Below are 24138 nucleotides of genomic sequence, written 5' to 3' on the forward strand. Positions count from 1 at the left end.
TGAACAGTATTTATATCGTTTTTTTACCTCTGATTTACGCAATGTCTGAACTGTTTGAACTGTCCTGAGCACGTTCTCGACAGCAGGCACGTGACTCGTCTTCTTCTTCTTGCTTTACGGCGGATCACCTATCTCTCAAATGGACAATTGACACTCCTAATTGAGATTGTAGATAGAGTGTCGATGGTCCATTTGAGAGATAGGTGGCGGTAATGCACTTATAAGTCTGCGATCCGCCGTAAAGCAAGAAGAAGACGCGTCAGGAGCCGGCTGAAGAAGACGACGTGAACTTGCTCAAGATGCGCTCAGGACAGTTCGAACATTACAGTAAATCAGAGGTAAAAAACGATATACATACTGTTCAGTTTCTTGCACAGACCGATCGTTTCGTGTCTTTACACATCAATGTATCGTCACGAGCCGCAGGGTTTAATGGTTTTGTTTGTGTATGTTTTTTTGACTCTTAAAGCCGTGATTCCCATTCACTTCCATTATATGACTGACAGACTGCAACAATTTGAGTAAAAAAAAACCTTCGTTTGTGTTCTACTGAAGAATCAAAGTCACCTACATCTTGGATGCCCTGGGGGTAAGCAGATAAACATCAAATTTCACATTTTTGGGTGAACTATTCCTTTAAAAAGACAAAAACAGTAGACTGCTGAAAATTCAGCTTTTTACCCATTCACTTCCATTATATGACTGACAGACTGCAACAGTTTGAGTAAAAAAAACCTTTGTTTGTGTTCTACTGTAGAATCAAAGTCACCTACATCTTGGATGCCCTGGGGGTAAGCAGATAAACATCAAATTTCACATTTTGGGTGAACTATTCCTTTAAAAAGACAAAAACAGTAGACTGCTGAAAATTCAGCTTTTTAAATTTTAAAGGTCCCCTGAAGTGCCTTGAAACACGCAGCGTTATTCTATGTGGTGACGTAATTTCAACTGAAACAGGAAGACAGGGCGGGACATATTGAGCAGTCCTGCCCCCTTTTTAAATTAGCCAATAGCGTATTGTTTATATCTGCATATTTTAACTGTCTGAATCGTTCCCTATCGCCTACATTGTACACCAGGTGCCACTCACTGTACAGGAAATACTACACTGTGAACAAGCGACCGATCTCAGCCACGGCTTCAGCGTCTATTTATAGTGTAGGGGGCGGGCGCGTCGGCTTCTAGAGAGCATTTGATTGGTCAGAAGATTTGATGAGAAGATGAAGTATGATGTGACGTCAAAAAAATCATTGAGACGTTTTGGCGGAAGTGATGAACTAAAAGCTTTGAACGTTTATATCTTCTAAATGCGAATTTTGTCACTGTTTTGGTGAACACTGCCTTATAGATAACCTTAAGACTAACATATTGATACTAACACCCAAAAAAACTTTAATTTTGATTTCATGGGGACTTTAAACTGTATTAAAATAGTAAACAGTTATTTTTAATTGTAGTAATATTTCACAGTATTACTGTTTTTACTGTATTTTTGATCAAATAAATGCAGCCATGGTGAGTATCTTCAAGAGACTTCATGCAAATGACTGAATGAATACAGATAGTGAAGGGTGGAGGGTTTTGATTGAAAGAGCTAAATGAGGATGACCCAAAGAATGAGTCAGACGCTGAAGGTCAGAGGTCAATTACTAAAGCGTGCTCCACCTAAGCTTCCCAGGTGCACCTGTTTGCCCCACAGGTATCAAGAGTTAAACTGATGTCAGTGTGCGGTTGATTTATGGGGAGATTTGTGTAGTGAGATAACTTCTTCCATGCTGTTAGCTGAATTTGAAGCTTAAGACATTCAGGCATGTGTGTTAAAGTCTTAGAGAAGATCTAGAGGGCAGTGGAGGGTTAATAGACTGTGGATGGTTGGCTGTAGCTCATTTGAAGTGAGGCTCTAGAACACTTGCTCTGACTGTGACTGGGTGTTAATGAAGGGTTAAACTGCCGCTCAAGCTGAACCATCCAAACAGATTCAGGTAAACTAAAATGCACACTTGAGTGCAAATGTGCGTCCTTCCATATGTGTGCACTCATTAGTACACAAATGAGTGAGTGAAAAGTCTGTGTTTTGCCTGTGTTTATTTGCAAGACTGGATGGATCATTGTCGAAACTGATGAGAGTGAACATATCAGAAGTTTTATTTGTGATTAATTTTTAAGACTTCTTATGGATGTTATCCTCCATTAAAGGGATAGTTCACCCAAAAAAAAAAAAGTTAAATTTTTTTGCGCACAAAAAGTATTCTCGTAGCTTCATAAAATTCAGGTTGAACCACTGATGTCACATGGACTACTTTAACGATGTCCTTACTAACTTTCTGGGCCTTGAATGTGGTAGTTGTGTTGCTGTCTATGCAGGGTCAGAAAGCTCTCGGATTTCATCAAAAATATCTTAATTTGTGTTCCGAAGATGAACGAAGGTCGACATGAGGGTGAGTAATTAATGACAGTATTTTCATTTTTGGGTGAACTATCCCTTTAAGGCCAGTTCACACCAAGACGAATGTTTGGTACGAAAATTCAGTGCGATAAACATTTTAATTTAAGGGAACAGCATCCATTCAATCTTTTCAGACCCATACAAATATTCACATGCAGTCAATGCAACAAATTATTACTCTCTTTCCCATCGCACTGCAAAGAAAATGGGTTAACCAATTAGAATTGCGCTTTTGGTCACATGCCACTGCTCTTACATGCAACTATTTTACGATTTGGTGATTTAGTATGAATTTTTATCATTTGATTCATAAGAAAATGTACAATTTTTAGCAAAAATAAGCAGCTTGTGTGAATTAACCACCAATATGCTTTATTAATTAATAGTTAATTCTTAGAAATCTATAAATGCTTTTTTGTTACTGTTTGATGGTCATTATTAATGATTATCATTTGATTGTATGAATATGGCATATGTAATGCATGTAGCAGTTGTTTACTGTCTGCTGTGTAGATTTATGATGATACATGTGTGAATGCAACGTGTGAATGCAGCCACACATGAGCAGACCACTGAGTCTCAGTTAATTCTGTTAGCTTTTCAGATGATGGAGGAAAATTTAGCGAGCGTGAAGAACTTAACCCGTTCAGACTCTCAGGTTTTAAAGACTCTCTCGTTTTCTCTCCCTAATTCATTCTTTTCCTGGAAGCAGCAAGGTCAGTGAGAAGTTTAGACACTTGAATAAAAGCTCTTGTGTGGCTCATTTGAGGCCCATAGACATGAAGTACTTTTGTATTTGCATATAGTGGCCCCTCAAGATTGAGACAGAAAGAAGACAAGTGGGAATTTCTATATAAAATTCATTATACAATTCTGTTCTGAAAAATTAACAGAATAAATATACATAACATATGCATATTCTTCCCATAAATATAACAAAAGAATGAGTTATATTTGAAAATTGCTCAAATATCTCAAACGCATACAGCAAGTTTTAGGTTTTAAGGTATAAACTTGTGTGATTGTGTTTGGTTGTTAACCTGTGATTTGTCTTTTATGTCTGTGTCTCTTAGGCTTCAGTGTGACTGCCGGCACAACACTTGCGGGCCGTCATGCGATCACTGTTGCACCGGCTTCAACCAGTTTCCATGGAAACCAGCCACGACTTACAGTGCCAATGAATGTGAACGTGAGTTTTCCTCTCTCTGCGTCCAGTGAGCCAACAAAACAAAGATTTAGTACCTGCCGGGCCCTTCCTTGACACATTGTTCTCAAAACATGATTTCTCTCTTGTGGGAGATTTTTTCTGCCTTCCTTTCTTGATTGCAGAACAGCATTTTCTTTATTCTGTCTAACAGTGCTCTTTTTTTATGTATTTATAGACGTGACATTTAATCACTAAGTATGAGTGTGACTTTTTCAGAAAGTTCAGAATATCTTCACTCAAACTCAGAAACTTGAATGATCTCTGTCTGGAACTGTGATCTCTTTCTCTGTCTTTACACTTTTAATCACAAGTTTCTCTACCTACATTCTCCCATTTTTATTGTTTAAACTTGAGTCATTCTAACCAATGTAAAAGACTATGTGACTATCATCCTACTCATAGTCCATATTTTTGTGGTGTAAAGTGGCATTATAACTCTATTGGCAAGTGGATAAAGAAATACCTTTAGCAAAAGGACAGAGTAAAACAACTGACAATTGCTTTTTTGACAATTTGACAATTTTTTAATATAATTGTATTGTCTTATTTAAAACATTAATTAAAATGTCTTTTATGTCAATTAAAAAACATAAATGTATTAATTTATAATTTTTTTTAAAACTATTCAGTCTTAATTTGTCTAATTAAAAAAGGGATTCATTTTAAATTGTTCATTTATGTAATTAATATAATTAAATGTATTTATTTATGTATTTATTTATTTTTATTGTGTTGTTTAACTACATTTAAAATGGAAAATTTAGGTTGAATTTGTCTATTTAAACAGTTAAAAAGTGTTTTATATATATATATATATACATGCATAAATACATATACATAAATATATACTAGTGCTTTCAAATGATGTATATATATATATATATGTAATATATGTATATATAAATACAAACACATGCATGTATATATTTCAGAATTTTTTTATGTTTATATATTAAATATATTTATTTATAATATAAATTATATGAATATAGACATGTAAATACATGTAAATATTTTCAAAATACTTACTGTATGTGTGTGTATTTATATAAGTATAATAAATATACACAGTACATAATAGTATATAATAAATATACACATATATTATGCAAACAAAAACTTTTATTTTGGATGCGATTAATCGCGATTAATCATTTGACAGCACTAATATACACACACACACACACACATTATTATTATATATAATTATACATAATTTAGTTAATTTTTAAAATTAATTTATTAATTTGATAATTTATTGTATTTATTATATTTTTTAAGGAGCACTCCTAGTCCTCTAAGTAAAAGTGGCTACCTGATACCTTTAGAAATGTAAATACATATTAGCCTTTCAGACCTCGGATTGGTTTTATTTGTGCAAAGATGTTTTGATTTATATTCTCGATTGTATGAGGATGTTTATAGTTTCCGTTTAGGATCAGCGTAGTCTCTGCTTTAGTAAGACATCAGAGTCAGTGTGAATAAGAGAGGCTGGCAGCCTGTGTGAACAGCTCCAGCCTGCTGTGAGCTCATACAGACACTAATCCAGTCTGGCTTCTCTCACACACTGTAAAAATAGTCCCACAATGCTTTTAAGAGGATCTCAGACTCACTCTCTGGGTGTCTATCTGTGTATTGGGAGCCATTTCAGTCTGGAAAACGTTTCCTCTTGAGTATATTGTTGGATATCCGCTGTTTCTTACCTAATCTAATCTCTGAGTTCCCAAATATAAAACCACTCTTTTGTGTGGAGAGAGACCTCAGTGAGGTTTATGGCACATCTGTAAGCAGAGCTGGCTTGAGTGAAGCCAGAGAGACTGTCTCATCTGACAGAACTGTTTCATCTCACGTCTGGTGTCCTCACCCTGCTGTCAGTGGACTGGACCCTAACAAAACACAGCCATTCCACACCGCATGTCCTGTCAAAGACTCCACTGTGTGACAGGAAAAACACATGATCAGAGCCTGCTGGTATTCATGCTTTAATAGTGAATTTGTCCTAATAGTTTTTGCTAATCACAGCTAATTCAAGTGTATGGAAAGTCTATGGAAATTCCCGATGGACTTTAAAATAAATAATCATAGCACAAAAATGATAGATAGATAGATAGATAGATTCTTAATAATTCTTAATTACACCCATAAATACTGAAACTACTGGGCTAAAAGCAGAAATTTAATTAGCTTTATTTTAGAATGATAACCAATTATTTAAAATAAATATTTAAATAAATAAATTAGCACTGTCAAAAGATTAATCATGATTAATCGCATCCAAAATAAAAGTTTTTGTTTATGTAATATATGTGTGTGTATTGTGTATACTGTATATTTATTATGTATATATAAATACACACACATACAGGATATATTTGGAAAATATTTACATGTATATATTTATATTTGTATAATTTATATTATATATAAATATATTTAATATATAAATACAATTTTTCTTAACTATATACATGCATGTGTGTGTATTTATATATAAATAATGTGTATATATATATATATATATATATATAATATATACACAGTACACACTGCAATGACATACACAAGACTTTCGCAAAGAACGACAAACTGAACCAGACTTCTATAGGGTGAGCAGACAGGGTAAATGAGACACAGGTGCAAACAGTGGGTGCTGATAAGTCCGGGCAAAGGATTGTGGGAAATTAAGTCTTTGATGGAGTGGTAGAAGTCTGGGATGGAGTGCCCTCTAGCGAAGCTCACAGGCACTCCAGCTAGAGATCGTGACAAAAATACTTTGTAATCACATTTCATTGTCAAATTTTGATCTCAATAAGGTCTGTAGTCACACATTGCCCGTTCAGGTTTGTCTGCGATTGTATAATCACACATCATACAAACACACACATCTATACAAAGTGGCAATTTTTGTTAGTATTGTGAAATCATAACTAGTTTTTGATTATAATCTGCTACATCTAATACCAAAATGACTAATTCTATTGTAGTACTTAGTAGTAACTAATATTTTGGTCACCATGGTAAATTTTTGTAAGTGTACACACAATTATTATGTTATTTATAAATGTTTTAACTTGTATTTTCAGCTGCAATCTAAAGATTCCCGCACAGTTTTCTCTTGTTTTCCCCATGCTAACTTCACTCCTAGCTAATTACTGTTCTCTTTTCTCTTTCTTTTGCCCTTCTCTGCTGTCATTCACTCCCCTGGGGACAGTCTGAAATCTTCAGGTGGACACTGATGTGTTTTGTGCATGTCCTGCCCTGTTTATATCTGTCATGCTTGTATATTTATTCTATCTGCATTGACAGATGAGTTAATTAATCTCAGCGTGTTGTGTGTGTGTTTGTAGCATGTAACTGCCACAGACACTCATCAGAGTGCTACTATGATCCAGAGATCGATCAGAGGAGAGCCAGTCTCAACATGCAGGGAGAATACGACGGCGGAGGAGTGTGCGTCGAATGCCAGGTGGGCTCAGGTGTACAAACACACTAATACCACGAAAGGGGTACGGATGCATTGGCTGTGGCTCAAGACCTACCTAGACAGCATTTATGGGCAAAATAAGTGCATACAACATTTTTGGTTGTCAGTTGCACACTCACTAGGTTTGGAAACAGCTGTTGATGTTTTAGCAAATACGTTCTATGATTTTGGTGATTTTTATTCTTTCACAGCATCACACCACAGGCATCAACTGTGAGCGCTGCATTCCTGGGTATTACAGATCACCTGATCATTCTCTTGAGTCCCCGTTCGCCTGTTCAGGTGAGTCTCCTGTGATCTATTTAGCATTCATTTATTTTTATTTTAGTCATTTTATTGCTTCAATTAAAAATGTTGTCTCTTAGTTGCCGAAACAACATTTCTAATGATTTTTTAAAAATGTTCACCTATTTCAATTAATGGAAATTATTTTTAATCGTTTTCGTTAAAAGCAGCACTGGTCATGCATACATTTAAATAACAGTTGAACTGTATGCATGCATTTAAAGACAGGGTAGTTGATTTGGTTTAAAAACATTTTTCGTTATGCTGGTTGAAAGTCTCTTCACATTCTGAAAGCAATCACTAAGTGGTCTAAATGTATTTATATGTATTTATATCGTCTGTGGAAGGCGTAGGACCATAAAATGTTCATCCAATCATATTCCTCGGCCCGAGGATTACAATAGGCTTTTCCTACCTGCCTGTCAACATATGTATTTGATCGCGCAGTCCATTGCACTATTGCAGACCGAGCGAAAATTCAAAAGCTTTATTATTGTAATATTATGCACTTTTTACTGTAATTTTTCCTCACTGGTGAATGAGATATGAGATAATCTGACAGCGCTGCGTTCAGTCCTCCACCATCACCATCTCTCATCGTGTCGCAGTCACTGGTTAGTCTCTGGTCTGCCGGAGCGCTTTCATGTGTTGGAGGAGGAATAATTTCAGTATTCGGTACCAATACCAGTGAAAATCCACGGTTCTCGGTACCAATTTCGATACCAAAGCAAAACATGCTAATTAAAAAATTTGACTATACTTTCATTTAATCCAAACTGTGTACATATTTAAGTTTAAAGGGTTTTTAGAACCTTCTAGAGTTATTCAGCCAAGAATAACAAGCAAGTTAGCTAAAAAAAAAAAAAAGCCCAGACCTGCTTTTCTGACTGATATGACACAAACAATATTAATCATTTGTACATTCTCTAACACGCATATTTTAGATTCACAATTCATTTAAAAGCCTCTGGTGTGTAAAAATAGTAAATATCATCATGTCCTCCCGTTTTTTTTTTTTTTACCCTAATAAAAGTTATAGGAGCATTAAAAAGTTAATATAGAAACTTCATTCTAATGCTCATTATATTATCGTTAGCCGTGCTTATGCAAACGATTAACTACTCTAATAACAGCGATATTCATTCAATCCGACATTCAAATTAAAATATTGAATAATATTCATAACAGAAGCGGTGTTTCCCACAGACTTGCACTCTATTTGTGGCAGCATATATATGCAAATTCATTCTCTGCCATCAGGAGGTGCTGTTGGAGTGGGAGAGATAGAGGTTTCCCCAGTAACGGCTGTAATCAAATAAGCACTGAGCTCACAAACGCTGCTTTATCAGGCATAGCAGGCAAGATTAAATGAGAATGACATCCATAATTTTCTGAAGACAGTCGTTTTCCATCAGAAATACAGTGATATAAAAACACCCGCACCGGGTTTCGACTTTGACACGTGCAGTGCTCATGTTTATTCAACGAAGTCAAAGCCTTTTGGAAAATCTATTTGTGGCGGTGAGTTTTGATATTGTGGCGGGCAGCCACAAATAAATCAATGTATGGGATGAAATGAAACTTACCTGCTTGAACGCTTTCATTTGATCCGGGTGTCTGTCTTTAAAGTGTTTTGTTAGTTTGGTGTGTTTCCTCATTTTGAGGTCGCCATGTCTCAGTGCTTTTATGAAGAGAGCGCATCTGCGCACCTTTCGGATAGCGCATCAAGAACCGGGTTGACCGGGTACTCGGTACCACCGGTACTTAAAAAAACCTGGTACTGTAACATTTTAATTTTTTTAGTACTGACTTGGTACCGAAGTACTGGGTCTTTTGACAACACTACTGCCTACCTTACATTTAAATGATCTGTAGATATTGAAGAAGCATGTTTTGGTTTTCTCTGATTCTCTCATGTGTTTTGCAGAGTGTCAGTGTGAGTCTAAGTTCACTGACGGCACATGTGAGGACCTGACCGGACGCTGTTACTGTAAACCCAACTACACCGGTGAGAACTGTGACACATGTGCGGAGGGATACGAAGGCTTCCCTGAATGCTACCGTAAGTCTCTGTGTGTGTGTGTGTGTATCTTTGACGCATTCATGAAGGTTTCAGGCAGTATATTTCAGTTGAATTCATCCAGTGTGGATAATTATCTCTAAACAGCTATCAAAGAAATATTTAGTATATATATGTGTAAAGAAATTCTTGTTGTTTATTATACAGTTGCTTGTGTTTTTTTCTGTCAGAGAGGTACATCAGTGGAGAGGCCAGACCTGCAGGGGAAATCATTAGTAAGACTTTGATTTGATTCACTTTGATTCATCTCGATTTGAATCAGATTTGATTCTTATTCTCATTCACTGATTTCTCATACATTTTATTACGTTCTTGTGTTGTGCAGACTGTGAGTGCAGCGCTGCAGGTACAGAAGGGAACTCCTGTAGGCCGGACCCTCACACCAATACATGTGTGTGTAAACCTGAATTCACCGGAGAACACTGTGACACCTGCGCTCCTGGTCACTTCGGCCTCAACTGTCAGCGTAAGCACGTTTTATGGCTCTTATAATTGTGACTGAGTTAATTACAGTGAATCTTTAATGTTAGTATAAAGATGTTTGTCATTTCATTAAGTCCCAGATCATATCAGCTGTCCCATTCTGCCCATTTTTGTCTTTCCTGTGTAATCCACTACAGCAGGTGACAGGTCCATCTGAGCAAACACATGCAGTTTGTTGCATCAGTGTTTGTCTGTCTGCTGAACTGCTGTTGATCTTGCACATAGTTGGAGTGTTTTGTGAGCACAATATACCACCCAATGACAAAGGCAATGCAAACATGCCCACATTCTTGTTCCTCTCCCTTCCCCCCAGGCTGTCAGTGTTCAGGCCAGGGTTGCCTGGATGGGTCCTGTGATGCACTAACGAGCCAGTGTGTGTGTCGGAGCGGGTTTCAGGGTTATTCATGCGAGCAGTGTGCGCCCGGCTACTTCAACTCAGAAATACAGTGATATAAAAACACCCGCACCGGGTTTCGACTTTGACACGTGCAGTGCTCATGTTTATTCAACGAAGTCAAAGCCTTTTGGAAAATCTATTTGTGGCGGTCAGTTTTGATATTGTGGCGGGCGCCACAAATAAATCAATGTATGGGAAATACTGAAAAATTTAAATGAAACTTACCTGCTTGAACGCTTTCATTTGATCCGGGTGTCTGTCTTTAAAGTGTTTTGTTAGTTTGGTGTGTTTCCTCATTTTGAGGTCGCCATGTCTCAGTGCTTTTATGAAGAGAGCGCATCTGCGCACCTTTCGGATAGCGCATCAAGAACCGGGTTGACCGGGTACTCGGTACCACCGGTACTTAAAAAAACCTGGTACTGTAACATTTTAATTTTTTTAGTACTGACTTGGTACCGAAGTACTGGGTCTTTTGACAACACTACTGCCTACCTTACATTTAAATGATCTGTAGATATTGAAGAAGCATGTTTTGGTTTTCTCTGATTCTCTCATGTGTTTTGCAGAGTGTCAGTGTGAGTCTAAGTTCACTGACGGCACATGTGAGGACCTGACCGGACGCTGTTACTGTAAACCCAACTACACCGGTGAGAACTGTGACACATGTGCGGAGGGATACGAAGGCTTCCCTGAATGCTACCGTAAGTCTCTGTGTGTGTGTGTGTGTATCTTTGACGCATTCATGAAGGTTTCAGGCAGTATATTTCAGTTGAATTCATCCAGTGTGGATAATTATCTCTAAACAGCTATCAAAGAAATATTTAGTATATATATGTGTAAAGAAATTCTTGTTGTTTATTATACAGTTGCTTGTGTTTTTTTCTGTCAGAGAGGTACATCAGTGGAGAGGCCAGACCTGCAGGGGAAATCATTAGTAAGACTTTGATTTGATTCACTTTGATTCATCTCGATTTGAATCAGATTTGATTCTTATTCTCATTCACTGATTTCTCATACATTTTATTACGTTCTTGTGTTGTGCAGACTGTGAGTGCAGCGCTGCAGGTACAGAAGGGAACTCCTGTAGGCCGGACCCTCACACCAATACATGTGTGTGTAAACCTGAATTCACCGGAGAACACTGTGACACCTGCGCTCCTGGTCACTTCGGCCTCAACTGTCAGCGTAAGCACGTTTTATGGCTCTTATAATTGTGACTGAGTTAATTACAGTGAATCTTTAATGTTAGTATAAAGATGTTTGTCATTTCATTAAGTCCCAGATCATATCAGCTGTCCCATTCTGCCCATTTTTGTCTTTCCTGTGTAATCCACTACAGCAGGTGACAGGTCCATCTGAGCAAACACATGCAGTTTGTTGCATCAGTGTTTGTCTGTCTGCTGAACTGCTGTTGATCTTGCACATAGTTGGAGTGTTTTGTGAGCACAATATACCACCCAATGACAAAGGCAATGCAAACATGCCCACATTCTTGTTCCTCTCCCTTCCCCCCAGGCTGTCAGTGTTCAGGCCAGGGTTGCCTGGATGGGTCCTGTGATGCACTAACGAGCCAGTGTGTGTGTCGGAGCGGGTTTCAGGGTTATTCATGCGAGCAGTGTGCGCCCGGCTACTTCAACTACCCACTGTGCCAATGTGAGTGCTTGCCAACTCTAATCTCACTAAACTTCAAAATTCCCCATGAGTGCTGCCAAACCATGAACTTTACAGTGCAGCCACAATAACTGTTTTCTGTTCTTTTACTGCTCTGATTAAGGTCAACTTGAATTTTTAATTGACCCTATTTACTTTCTTAACACACATTCTTGGTCTCTTTGCATTTGATTTATCAGTGCACATTATGAAATGTAGTAACTTGATTGGTTGATATTACCAATATGATTGGCTAAGTGGCATGACTTTTCACTCTGCTTGTCTGTTTGCACATTTACAGACTGTAAGTGTGTGTATTAATGGTGGAGATTTTTCAGTGACTCTTTCTGCAGTTTACATCATTACACCAGTAGGTGGAGACAAGTGACTGTCTGTATAACTGAGTCCTTTGAATCGTTCACTTGTCCAATTCGTTCAAAGACACTGATTTGTTCTGAAGTGAAACAAGTGACTGTCTTCATGAGCGAGTTCACTGAATCATTCTCTCAACCAAATAAATTAGTTTGAAAACATTGGTTTATTCAGGAACAAAACAAGTGACTGTCTTGATAAGTGAGTCATTGAATCATTCACTCGACCAAGTTGATTTTTTTCAAAAACATTGTTTCATTCAGGTACGAAACAAGTGACTGTCTTCATGAGTTACTGAATCTGTTACTTAACTGATTTGTTCAAAAACACTGATTCACAAAACAAGTGACAGAAACAAAATAAGTGACTGCCTCAAAAAAGTCATTTAATCTTTTAATAAACTGATTGGTTCAAAAATATTCATTCGGGAACAAAAAAGTGACTGTCTTCATGAATTAGTCATTTGAATTGTTCACTCAGCTGATTTATTTTAAAATACTGATTCATTCTGAAATGAAACAAGTGACTGTCTTTATGAGTGAATAATTTGAATCATTCTCTCAAATAAATAGATTTGTTCAAAAACATTGATTAATTTAGGAACAAAAAAGGGACTGTCTTTACAAGTGAGTCATTGAATCATTGACCTATCCGAATTGATTTCTTCAAAAACTCAATTATTCAGGAACAAAACTTAATGTCAATGAATGTTTATTCAAAATATTTGCTTAAAAATTCTGAATCATTCAGGCAAAATTGTGTCTACTATGCAAGTTGGTCAATATTGAACATTAACATTCTCATTAAATGTCCTTTTCCACATTACAGAAGTATAATGGATTGCAAAAGCATTTCTTGTTGACTTCAAAACTATTAACATTTGATTCAATTTTATTTCTCTCTCTGTCTGTAGATTGCGGTTGCAGTGTTGTGGGCTCTATGCCTGAGATATGCAACACAGCCGGTCAGTGTTTGTGCAGGCCGGAGTTCACTGGTCCTCGCTGTGATCAGTGTCGCTCAGGGTTCCACTCATATCCAAACTGCCAGGGTGAGACACACACACAGTGATTTAATACATTAAAGAAAGGCTCAGTCTGATGTTTGCAGATACACTGTCTGTATCATCTCGATTATAACTACTTGGATTCAATTTCCCAGTGTGCACTTGTGACCCTCGCACATCTTTGGACTCCAGCTGTACCTTGTCGGGTCAGTGTAACTGCAGACCCAACTACAGTGGCCCCAAATGTGACCAATGTGCACCCGGATATTACTCCTATCCCAGCTGCACACGTAAGTCACATGACTCTAATCACAGGCCAACATTACCTGTGGTAACAGGTGATTTTACATTGAAATCTCTCTGTTTCAGCATGTCGTTGTTCATTGGAGGGCTCTCGCTTCAGCTCCTGTGATCCAGTGTCTGGTCAGTGTGTTTGTCTGCCAAACATTGTGGGTCAGAGGTGTGATAGCTGCAGTCCTGGGTCATATGGCTTTCCCCTCTGCCAAGGTGATCTTACTTAAACAATATTCATGTTCCTGTATATTAAATTCATTTGAAGTAGTTCTGATGGTTTTCTTTCCCTCTCTGTGCTCTAGTCGGGACCTGCAACCCAGCAGGCTCTGTTCATAATGACATCCTGCCCACTGTGGTGAGTATAACGGAGCTTTCTACATTAAACATGGCTACGTTCAGAATGGTTCATGCATATTGTGCTGTAAATTATTCATGTTGTTATATTGTGCATATCATACTATATACTGCACATAATATGTTGAATATTTCGTGAACGTATCAAAAGATTATGTGAAACAACAGAGTGCAGTATGTAGCAATTCAGTAGACAGAGTCAAGATTTTGTTTGGACACACCTTTTCATATCTTTTACATAGATTTTTTTTTAAACTACCGCTTTAAATGAGGATCAGTCACAGTCTTTACAAACTTTCATTCCTATTCCAGACTCTCAGTGCTTGTTTTTTTTATTCCTCAGGGCTCCTGCAACTGTCGGCCTCATGTGGAGGGGGTGGCGTGTGATCGCTGTAAGCCTCTCTACTGGAATCTTTCTCTCCATACAGTCTATGGATGCTCAAGTAAGAGAAAAGTTTGGACACACAGCGCAAAATGTCATTTTAAATAATTGGGCCAACATGTAAACAAAAGACTGCCATTTTGTTCGCTTTGGTGGCAAATCAGACTCTAGTGACAGGGCAGTTTTCAAATATGTAGCTTGTTAGTTAAGCTGTATAGAAAATGAAACATTATATATCTCTGCTAATGTATATTATGATTGATTTTGCAGGCTGTGACTGTAATACATTAGGAACTATGAGTGAGGTTGCAGAGTGCACTCAGGTATGGAAATATCAGTGATAACTCCATCTTACAAATTCAATTCCAAGAGCATAGTTAACAAACCTCCATCTGTCTTTGAATCAGAGCACCGGCCAGTGTTACTGTAAACCCAACGTGTGCAGCGGCACATGTAATGTGTGCAAGGATGGGTACTTCAGCCTTCAGAAGAACAACTACTTTGGGTGCCAAGGTACATAATCAAATCCAAGCAGACATTCTAAATACTCAAGTGAAGAAATGGGTTAAACTCTCGCCCCTGTGCATCTAGGCTGCCAGTGTGATATTGGAGGCTCTGTTGGGCAGGCGTGTAATGAGAGGCACGGGCGGTGTCGATGCAGACCCAATGTGGAGGGACCCAAATGCAACCAGTGAGTGACAAGAAAAAGCACATACAGATATAGCAGTGTGCAGTTTGTGTGGGGTTCTGTCATGACTCTGGTGTGTTTGTTTAGACCTCGGTCAGATCATTATTTCCCAGACCTGCACCATATGAAGTCTGAAGTGGAGGAAGGCACCACCATGGATGGACGTCCAGTGAGGTTTGGTTACAATCCTCTGGAGTTTGAGAGCTTCAGCTGGAGGGGATATGCCCAGATGTCTCCCATACAGGTACACAAACACACGTAAAATTTGCACCTTGAAATCTATTTTTTAAATTACATTATTGAATGGTAAATAATAATAGTTACAACAAATTGTTAGAATAATAATTCTGTAATAGTAATAATAAAAAACTACAATAATAACAACAACAAGAGTAGTAATAACAATTGATTATTGCTATAAATTATTATTGTTGTTGTTAATATTATTACTAATAATTCATAATAATATATATTTTTAATTGTAACAACATCATCATTGAATGGTTAATGATAATGATAATAGTAATAATACAATATATAATATTGATTATAAATTATAATAACATCAACATTAATAATCATTATTTGTATTATTACTACTATTTAAAAATAATCATCTAGAATTATAATAACAATAACATTGTTATAATAATAATAATAATATAATATTAATAATAAACAACTACGACCACAACAATTATTATTATACTTATGGCAATATTATTAATAATAATAATAATGATGATGATGAAAAAGCTATAAAACAACAACATTATTGAGTGGTTAATAATAATAAAATTAACAAATTGCTAATAATAACAATCTGATAATTGTATTATATATAATACTTATAATAAAATTATAAAAAACAACAATAATTATAATTCTTATTAATATTGTTAATATTTATAATAGTAATAATAATAAATCTATATCAAATCTATAAAAACACTTAAAATAACATTATTATTAATATTATCATTACATACAATGTGTTATAGCAATTTGTGTATTAAGTTTTTTTCTTGTTGGATATCCTTTTTCACTCAGAAATGTGTCACATTACAGAAGTAAAATAGGTTATGAATACTGTTTAATGTTGAAGATACTATGAAAACTATAATATTAATTATAATAGAACTGTGAATAAATATTACCTGTTTGAAAGTTCAATTTATTTAATCATTTTGTAGATATTCACGATGTTCAAGTTGATGCATGTGTGTAAAATTAGACTGAGATGTAGCGTTGCGTTGTGTGAATGATATGCGCTGTCTTTGGCTTGGCTGAGGGCTTTGATCACGGCTTTGGATTGCTGCTGCTTGCGTTCATTGGCTGCTGTGTTGGGCTGTTGTGCTGGTTGGTGGTGGTTTTGAGCAACAGCTTTGCATTTGTCTCTCTTTCTGTCTGTGTCTGTCTGTTGTGGGCCATTCTTTTGCTCTCTAGCCTCGGGTTCTGGTTGAGGTGGTGGTTGGCTCTCCAGACCTGTTTCATGTGGTCTTGCACTATGTGAACCGCGGGGGCGTGGACGTGAGGGGGCGGGTCTCTGTGATCGAGGATGGCAGACACTTCCTGTGTGGGAATTGTAAGTTTTTGAGCACCCTCTGTTTTAATGATCTACTTTTCTCTATCTTTCTACCTTCCTCACTTAAATCCTTTGCTCTCCGAGCTGGTGACTTCCTGCTTTCTTCACAAACCCTCCCTCTTCTCCCCGTGTCCAAGACACACTCTCAGCGCAACCAGCATCTCAGATCTATCACATGATCACACCCATCTTGATCAGAAAGCCACAGTTCAGGTCTTTAACACAGACCGTGTTATGTGCTGTACACCCTCCCCTCCTCTTTCCCTCTCTCTCCTTTTCTCCTTGTCTTCCTTGTCCTTCATCTCAGAATACGGTTAAAATGATGGTGCACGTGCGTGAAGCAGACGTGTATCTCACGCGCTTCATCCTCAGATATGTAAACACGAGGTTGGCCATGTCGAACGGTAAAATCACAGCCTATCAGAACAGCAGAAGAGGTACGTCTGACGGTTCGATGTGCAAGACTTTCATTCTTTCAGTGAACCCAAAGGAGAGATTTAGCAGACTGTTCTAGCTGCTCTTTTTGTACTCGAACAAGCATCGGTCTCTATGGCTTATAATGGTTACGCCATTGGTACATAGAGCAAAGGGCAACATTTTCATCGAGACATATGAATTTCACCTTATTTTATTATTTTACTTATTTTAGTTTTAATTTTATTTGATTGAATAATAGAGAATAACAATGTTGCTCTATATGCTCTGTATTTATTATTTTAGCTAATAATAGCTAATTTGCTGCATGTGTCCCTGATTAAGCTTTTAACTAAATAAACGATTACACAAAATAAATAGCTTTTTTTATAGCTGTATTTTTTTTAAAATTCTGTTTATATTTTAAATTCTATTGATAAATTATTCTATAACTGTACTTCTTTACTCCTGTACTCCAAAAGCTGTTTAATGTCTTGATATGCTACAGATATAACTTGTTGCATAGTAATTCCCCTTTCCTCCTGTTTTGGTATTAATTTACAAAATTTCAGAAGCTAAGTTATTTACGCATTTAAAAATTAATAAAAAAAATGCATAATGTATAAAACTAAGTAAACGTTTTTTTTCTATTTTGTAATGATGCCATTTCATTGACTTGTAAACTATTACTTCCAACATCTGAATATACATACACTATTGTTTGACTTGGCTACTGTAATAGTTATATAAAGTCTAATCATATGGAAGCAGTTCAAATTAGTTTTAATAGATATCAAATCTTTACTCCATTTTAATTTGCTAGTGCTTTTATGTCATTTTTAGAGTTTGAATAGAATTCTTCCATCCCATTTTGCTTTCATTGTTTGGAAAAGAGCAGCTCGGACATTCTGCTAAACTTCTCCTTTTGTGTTTCACAGAAAAAAAAGAAAGTCCTCATGAGTAAATGAAGACAGCTTTTATTTATAAATGAACTATTCTTTGAGTACAACAATTGATATGTTGATAATGTTTAATCATTTATAAATATGTAACTTCAAAGTTTTATTGATTCATCCGATGCTGTAACTCCATCCCCAATAAAACAGGATTACATCCTTCTCTTTGCAGGCTCTGAGCAGTCCAAGCAGATCGTCTTTGCACCGACTTCAGAACCTACATTTGTGAGTGTGCCTCAGAACAGTTTTGTGGAGCCATTTGTCTTGAACCCAGGAACCTGGACTGTGATTATTGAGGCGGAGGGCATTCTGCTGGTAGGACCCCCTCTTAAAGATGCTTTCAACATTATTACTACATGAACAAACCCTAAATACACTCTCTCTGTCTCTTTCTCTCTGCAGGACTACCTGGTGCTGTTGCCCAGTGCATATTACGAGGCTCCTATCCTGCAACTTCAAGTGACTGAACCCTGTTCATACAGCAACACACAGGATTCCAGTCAAAAGTCAGTTGCACAGCAACTTTTTGTGTACATATATCATGTGTGTATGCCTGTTATATGCACTGTGACTGAACTAATCTGTTTTTTGGTGTGTTCAGCTGTCTGCAGTACATGTATCTGTCTCTGGATGAGTTCCCATCCATATCCAGCAATGATGCCAACTGCAGGTCTGATAATCACTTGCCCAGACCCTGCCACATTGAAAAGATCACTCCCCGCCATCCCAGCATGGCCATCTGCAGCGGCAATGACGTAAGATGCTGTTTTCAGCATTAATAATAATAAATGTTTCTTGAGCAGCAAACCACCATATTAGAAGGATTTCTGAAGGATCATGTGACTCTGAAGACTGGAGTAATGATGCTGAAAATTCAGCTCTACATCACAGGAATTAATGACATTGTAAATTATATTACAATAGAAAACATTTATTTTAAATTGTAATAATATTTCAAACTATTTTGACTCGGATGAATGCAGCCTTAGTGACCAAACATTTAAAAAGTCTTACTAAGCCCAAACCTTTGAACAGTAGTGTATAAATACATAAAAGTCATCTTTTTATACAAATGAAATCCTGTTTGTGTGTTCAGATGAACGTCCAGCTGCGTGGTCGTGTTCCTGTTCCTGGAGAGTATGTGTTGGTGGTCGAGTACGCCAGTGAAGATCAGTTCCCTCAAACTTTCAATGTGTCCATTAATTCACCGGGTGAAAGCACTCATCAAGAGCAAATAATCCTGCTCCACTGCAAATACAGGTGTGTTTGTGTGACATTGCAACATTTGCCTTTTCTTTTGTTTCAGGTATTCACACTCAACCTGAAGGGGTCATAATATGTGACCCTGGACCACAAAACCGGTCATAAGGGTAAATTTTTTTTAAATTGAGATTTATACATCATCTGAAAGCTGAATAAATAAGCTTTCCATTGATGTATGGTTATCGGACAATATTTGGCAGAGATACAACTATTTGAAAATCTGGAATCTGAGGGTGCAAAAAAATCAAAATACTGAGAAAATCGCCTTTAAAGTTGTCCAAATGAAGTTCTTAGCAATGCATATTACTAATCAAAAATTAAGTTTTGATATATTTACGGTAGGGAATGTACAAAATATCTTCATGGAACATGATCGTTACTTAATATTCTAATGATTTTTGGCATAAAAGAAAAATCGATAATTTTGACCCATAGAATGATTTTTTGGCTATTTCTACAAATATACGCCAGCGACTTAAGACTGGTTTTGTGCTCCAGGGTCACATATGTACTTTTGGTTTTTACACTGAGCTTTATTCCTGCTGTTTGTCAAAGTTTTTTTTTTTTTGCATCAGAACAGTCATATTTAGTTTTCACTCTCTCTGTCTGACTCATAGAATTAAACATGCTGTTTTTGATACTGTACCTTTAAGACTTTTACATGACATTGTTTATGATTGGTTAGGCACTTTGCATGTACATTAAAATGAGTCATATTTAATGTTTTAATGTAACATCACAACCACAATGAGGTTTAAATGAGTTATTTTGCCGTATTCATCCATTTTATTCTTTAGAAAACATTGATTTTTGCATACCATTTAATTCTTCAAATTTACAATTCTGTAGTTTCCTGTGCCGTGCAGTGTCTGTAGATGACAAGAAGCGTGTGGCAGTCTTCACTCTCTCCACAGAGGCCGATATCCTGCTTACCACAGACAGAAGCAGTTTTTTCCTTGTGAGAGTTTTTTTCTTCTTGAACCTGCCATAAAAGCTATTTGTGTCCACTGTAAACACGCCATTTACAAGTGTGTGTCTGATTTCCCTTCCAGCACAAAGTGTTCCTCATCCCTCGCGCTCAGTTCACCATGGAGTACCTGAAGCCCAGAGTTCACTGCATCAACACACATGGGCACTTCTCTCCAGACAGGTGACTAACATGTACAACATGTAAATCTTCAACTAAAGCCCTGTTTACACTAGTGTGTTTTCATTTTAAAATGGTGTTTTGAAAACGATCCTCGTCTACACTGGCGTTTTCACTGCGTTTCAGAAACGATCTCCGTCTACACTTCACATCCGAAAATGCATGTCACATGACCATTCATCCAGGTACAACCATAGATATGTATAGGTAGATTCCCAATTATTTAGATGGCGGATGCGTCTGTGTGCTTGGAGCGGTCGAATGAGGTATCTACCTATACATATCTATGGGTACAACAATGAGCATGATGTTATTGTTTACACGGTCGTCAAGGGTACACAGAGAGAATGTGGGCAGCCACGCCATCGTTTTCAAAAGTCTCCGTTTTGCTCCGTTTACACTGAAACGCAACCCCGGAGTTTTCAAACTAAAACGGAGTCTGCAGCGTTTTCAAAAGTCTACGTTTTGCTCCGTTTACACTGAAACGCAACCCCGGAGTTTTCAAACTAAAACGGAGCCTGCAGCGTTTTCAAAAGTTTCCGTTTTGCTCCGTTTACACTGAAACGCAACCCGGTATTTGTCTGCTTCCTTTCCCAGAATGCTGTAATTTATTCAACACTTGTACATGCACTGGGCCGTTATGTGTTCATCCTGCATTACCATCAGCCCCTGCACCCAACTTACAACGTCCAGGTCCACATCAACGGAGGACGCATATGGCAAGGTGAGCAAATAGATGAATACAGACTCACTTATTGACTTCTTCTTTTTTTTATCACTGAACATGCTTGTTTATTAATGGTCACTCTTTGTATTTCAGGCCACGTCAATGCATCCTTTTGTCCCCATGGTTACGGTTGTCGTAGTGTTGTCATGTCAGAGAGCCAGATTATCTTGGATGTGACGGACTATGAGATCATCCTGACCCTGCGTGTTCCAGACAGAAAGACACTGTGGCTGGTGAGTGTCATTATGAGGTTTTACTGAAGGTAATATGAATTGACAATAACAATGACACTTCTTTTTCTCTTTTGTGTTTCAGGACTATGTACTTGTGGTGCCAGAGAGCACGTACAGCTCCAGCTTTTTGTCTGAGGAGCCACTGGACAAATCCTACGACTTCATCAGCAACTGTGGTCAAAACAGCTTTTACATCAAGTATGATACTTATACATTTGTAAACATGTAGGAATGCACGAGATAAAAATTCTGGATGATAATTATATTCATGTTAAGGCCTAAAAAAAGGCCATAAATAAGTAAATACATTGCAGATATTAAAATTCAATTCAATTGTGTCTAAATAAATATAAAAATAAAACACTTAATACACACACACACACACACACACACCATTTTTCTATTTTTTTAAATAATTTTTACTTAAGTAAAACTATTAAAAATATTTTTAGGTAACTGAAATAAAGCTGAAATAACATTATATATATATATAGATATATATATATCTATATATATATTACCTGTAGATGAACATTTTTAGAAATTAGAAATGTTTCCTTGGCTACTACTAGTTGAAGTACTAAAACTAAATCTGAAATAAAACTAAATTAAAGCTTGATAGAAATAAAAAATAGCAAAATTATTAAAACTTAAACTAAAATGAAAATGAAAACTGAAAATATAAAAAAATAAAAGCTCATTTATTCTACTAATGAATACTATAATTGTATAAAAAAATACTAATAATACTAAAAAGCACTGCTACAAATAAATTTATGTTTACATCAAACACGATGTTTGACTATTTTTATTTTGTAATGTATAGTATGATGTTTAATTTGAGATTTGCTGAAGATCACATTTAAGTATTATTAAAATATTAGTGCTTTTAAAAACTAACTTTAAAAGAGCGTTTTTAAATAAATAATTAATAAAAACCTTAAATGCCAAAATGGAAATGACACACAATTAAATATGCAACAATGGATAATTCCAGTAAATTATTCTCTAATACGGCTGATAATATGGTGCAGATATATTGCTCATGAACATATCCTGACATTAAAGTGCCTTCCATCTTAACATTTCCTCGTTCTTCTCAGCCCGTCCACAGCATCTCCGTTCTGTCGTAACTCTGCTGTGTCTCTGTCTGCGTTCTTCAATAACGGCGCCGTGCCCTGCGGCTGTCATGAGGTGGGCGCTGAGAGCGATACCTGCGACACCTTCGGAGGACAGTGCAAGTGCAGACCCAACGTGATTGGCCGAGACTGTTCCCAGTGTGCCACGGGATACTACGGCTTCCCAAACTGTAGACGTGAGTATCACCAACCACGTGGTGGAACGATGGATTGATGGATGGATGGCTGATATTTTTTCTTTTCCTCTCTAGCATGTAACTGTGGTACTCGTCTGTGTGAGCCAGTCACGGGCGAGTGCATCTGTCCTCCACGGACCCTGCAGCCAGACTGTGTCACCTGTGAACCCCAGACGTTTGGATGCCATCCTCTGGTGGGGTGTGAGTTGTGCAACTGCTCCAGGCCTGGAGTGGCTTCACTGGAAATCGGCTGTGACACACACAACGGCCAGTGCAGGTACAGTACAGCAGCACACACACACATATATATATATATATAAACTACATGCGATGTCTCATGGGGTCGACTTTCTAAGAATCTGAATATATATTCAGAATATATATTATATGAACAACATGAAGCCTTTTGCCTTTTGGGCCCATCAAGGACTTTTTTTTTTGAGGGGGCAGTTAAGCACTTTTTCCAGTGATGTCTCAAGGATATAGTATAGACGACATCCGTTTTCCTTCCCAGCTGCACCTTTACTGCTAATACCTATATTATTTCTTCATCATTAATTCTCTATCAGTGTTATTCTACTATTTTTATATACTATTGTAGTATATATTAATATAAATTAGGGCTGGGTGATATAGCTAAATCATTTATCAATGATATAATGTTTCATATCGTTCAGCATCGATAATTATTTACATTTTTTATAACCTTTTTTAAAACAAAGAGCAATAGAATTTTTTTTTACATTTAACCACTGTATTTTTTAATTAACCCAATTTATTGAGTCAAACAACAAATATTTTTTGTTTTAACAATCAAACACAAAATAAAAATTAAACAAATATCTAATTTCTAATGCTTTATATGCAGATTAAATAGGTCTTAAGGAAACTTTTGGCTTGTCTCCCGAGGCCACAGGAGGGCGCAATGAGCAAAATAATGCAGCGCATTTAAATTGTCAACGCAAGGAAGTAACTCTATAAAAAAAAACGTGCAGTATGTCTAAATTAACTCATAAAAATCAAATATAATTTGGTAAATTGCATAAACAATTATGAACAAAACAGCATCATGTATTTATGCATTGCTTTATACAAAGAGCCGAATCACCATTCACACAGACTGCATTTAAAAACATATGAGACGCAGTGAAAAGGAATAAACCTCCACAAATTCGTGACTTGTTTTCTAAACGTTTAAACTGTTTTAACTTTGCATGGCTACATCTATTCTGTGAGATGCGAGTGCAGCAGTCATATTTGTCCGTCTAAAAAATGCGCTGAATATGCGTTGTGTAAATGGCTTGGTTTCGGTTTTAACCCATTCAACTTCTCCGCATTGAGCTTCTATATTTCTCTAATATTTTGAATGAATA

At 36.8% G+C, this 24138-nt stretch overlaps 1 protein-coding gene across 1 annotated transcript in view; it reads left to right on the forward strand.

Annotated features, from left to right (window-relative positions):
* The window catches only part of LOC107551508 (laminin subunit alpha-5-like), a 76503-nt gene that overhangs the window by 31159 nt on the left and 21206 nt on the right, over positions 1–24138 (forward strand). The window contains exons 7-34 of the mRNA XM_016233123.1: positions 3520–3635; positions 7001–7119; positions 7329–7419; positions 9350–9484; positions 9673–9717; positions 9828–9968; positions 11898–12035; positions 13318–13452; positions 13563–13697; positions 13777–13914; positions 14004–14056; positions 14399–14498; positions 14708–14760; positions 14845–14950; positions 15029–15128; positions 15213–15369; positions 16572–16710; positions 18253–18395; positions 18483–18586; positions 18682–18835; positions 19177–19340; positions 20193–20301; positions 20396–20493; positions 21027–21214; positions 21311–21450; positions 21533–21648; positions 22554–22765; positions 22841–23042. Of these exons, the coding sequence (XP_016088609.1) occupies positions 3520–3635; positions 7001–7119; positions 7329–7419; positions 9350–9484; positions 9673–9717; positions 9828–9968; positions 11898–12035; positions 13318–13452; positions 13563–13697; positions 13777–13914; positions 14004–14056; positions 14399–14498; positions 14708–14760; positions 14845–14950; positions 15029–15128; positions 15213–15369; positions 16572–16710; positions 18253–18395; positions 18483–18586; positions 18682–18835; positions 19177–19340; positions 20193–20301; positions 20396–20493; positions 21027–21214; positions 21311–21450; positions 21533–21648; positions 22554–22765; positions 22841–23042 (3531 nt within the window). The remainder of the gene's footprint in view (positions 1–3519; positions 3636–7000; positions 7120–7328; positions 7420–9349; positions 9485–9672; positions 9718–9827; positions 9969–11897; positions 12036–13317; positions 13453–13562; positions 13698–13776; positions 13915–14003; positions 14057–14398; positions 14499–14707; positions 14761–14844; positions 14951–15028; positions 15129–15212; positions 15370–16571; positions 16711–18252; positions 18396–18482; positions 18587–18681; positions 18836–19176; positions 19341–20192; positions 20302–20395; positions 20494–21026; positions 21215–21310; positions 21451–21532; positions 21649–22553; positions 22766–22840; positions 23043–24138) is intronic.

The sequence above is a fragment of the Sinocyclocheilus grahami genome, unplaced genomic scaffold (assembly GCF_001515645.1).
Source record: "Sinocyclocheilus grahami isolate Dianchi unplaced genomic scaffold, SAMN03320097.WGS_v1.1 scaffold426.1, whole genome shotgun sequence".
In the NCBI taxonomy this organism is placed as follows: domain Eukaryota; kingdom Metazoa; phylum Chordata; class Actinopteri; order Cypriniformes; family Cyprinidae; genus Sinocyclocheilus; species Sinocyclocheilus grahami.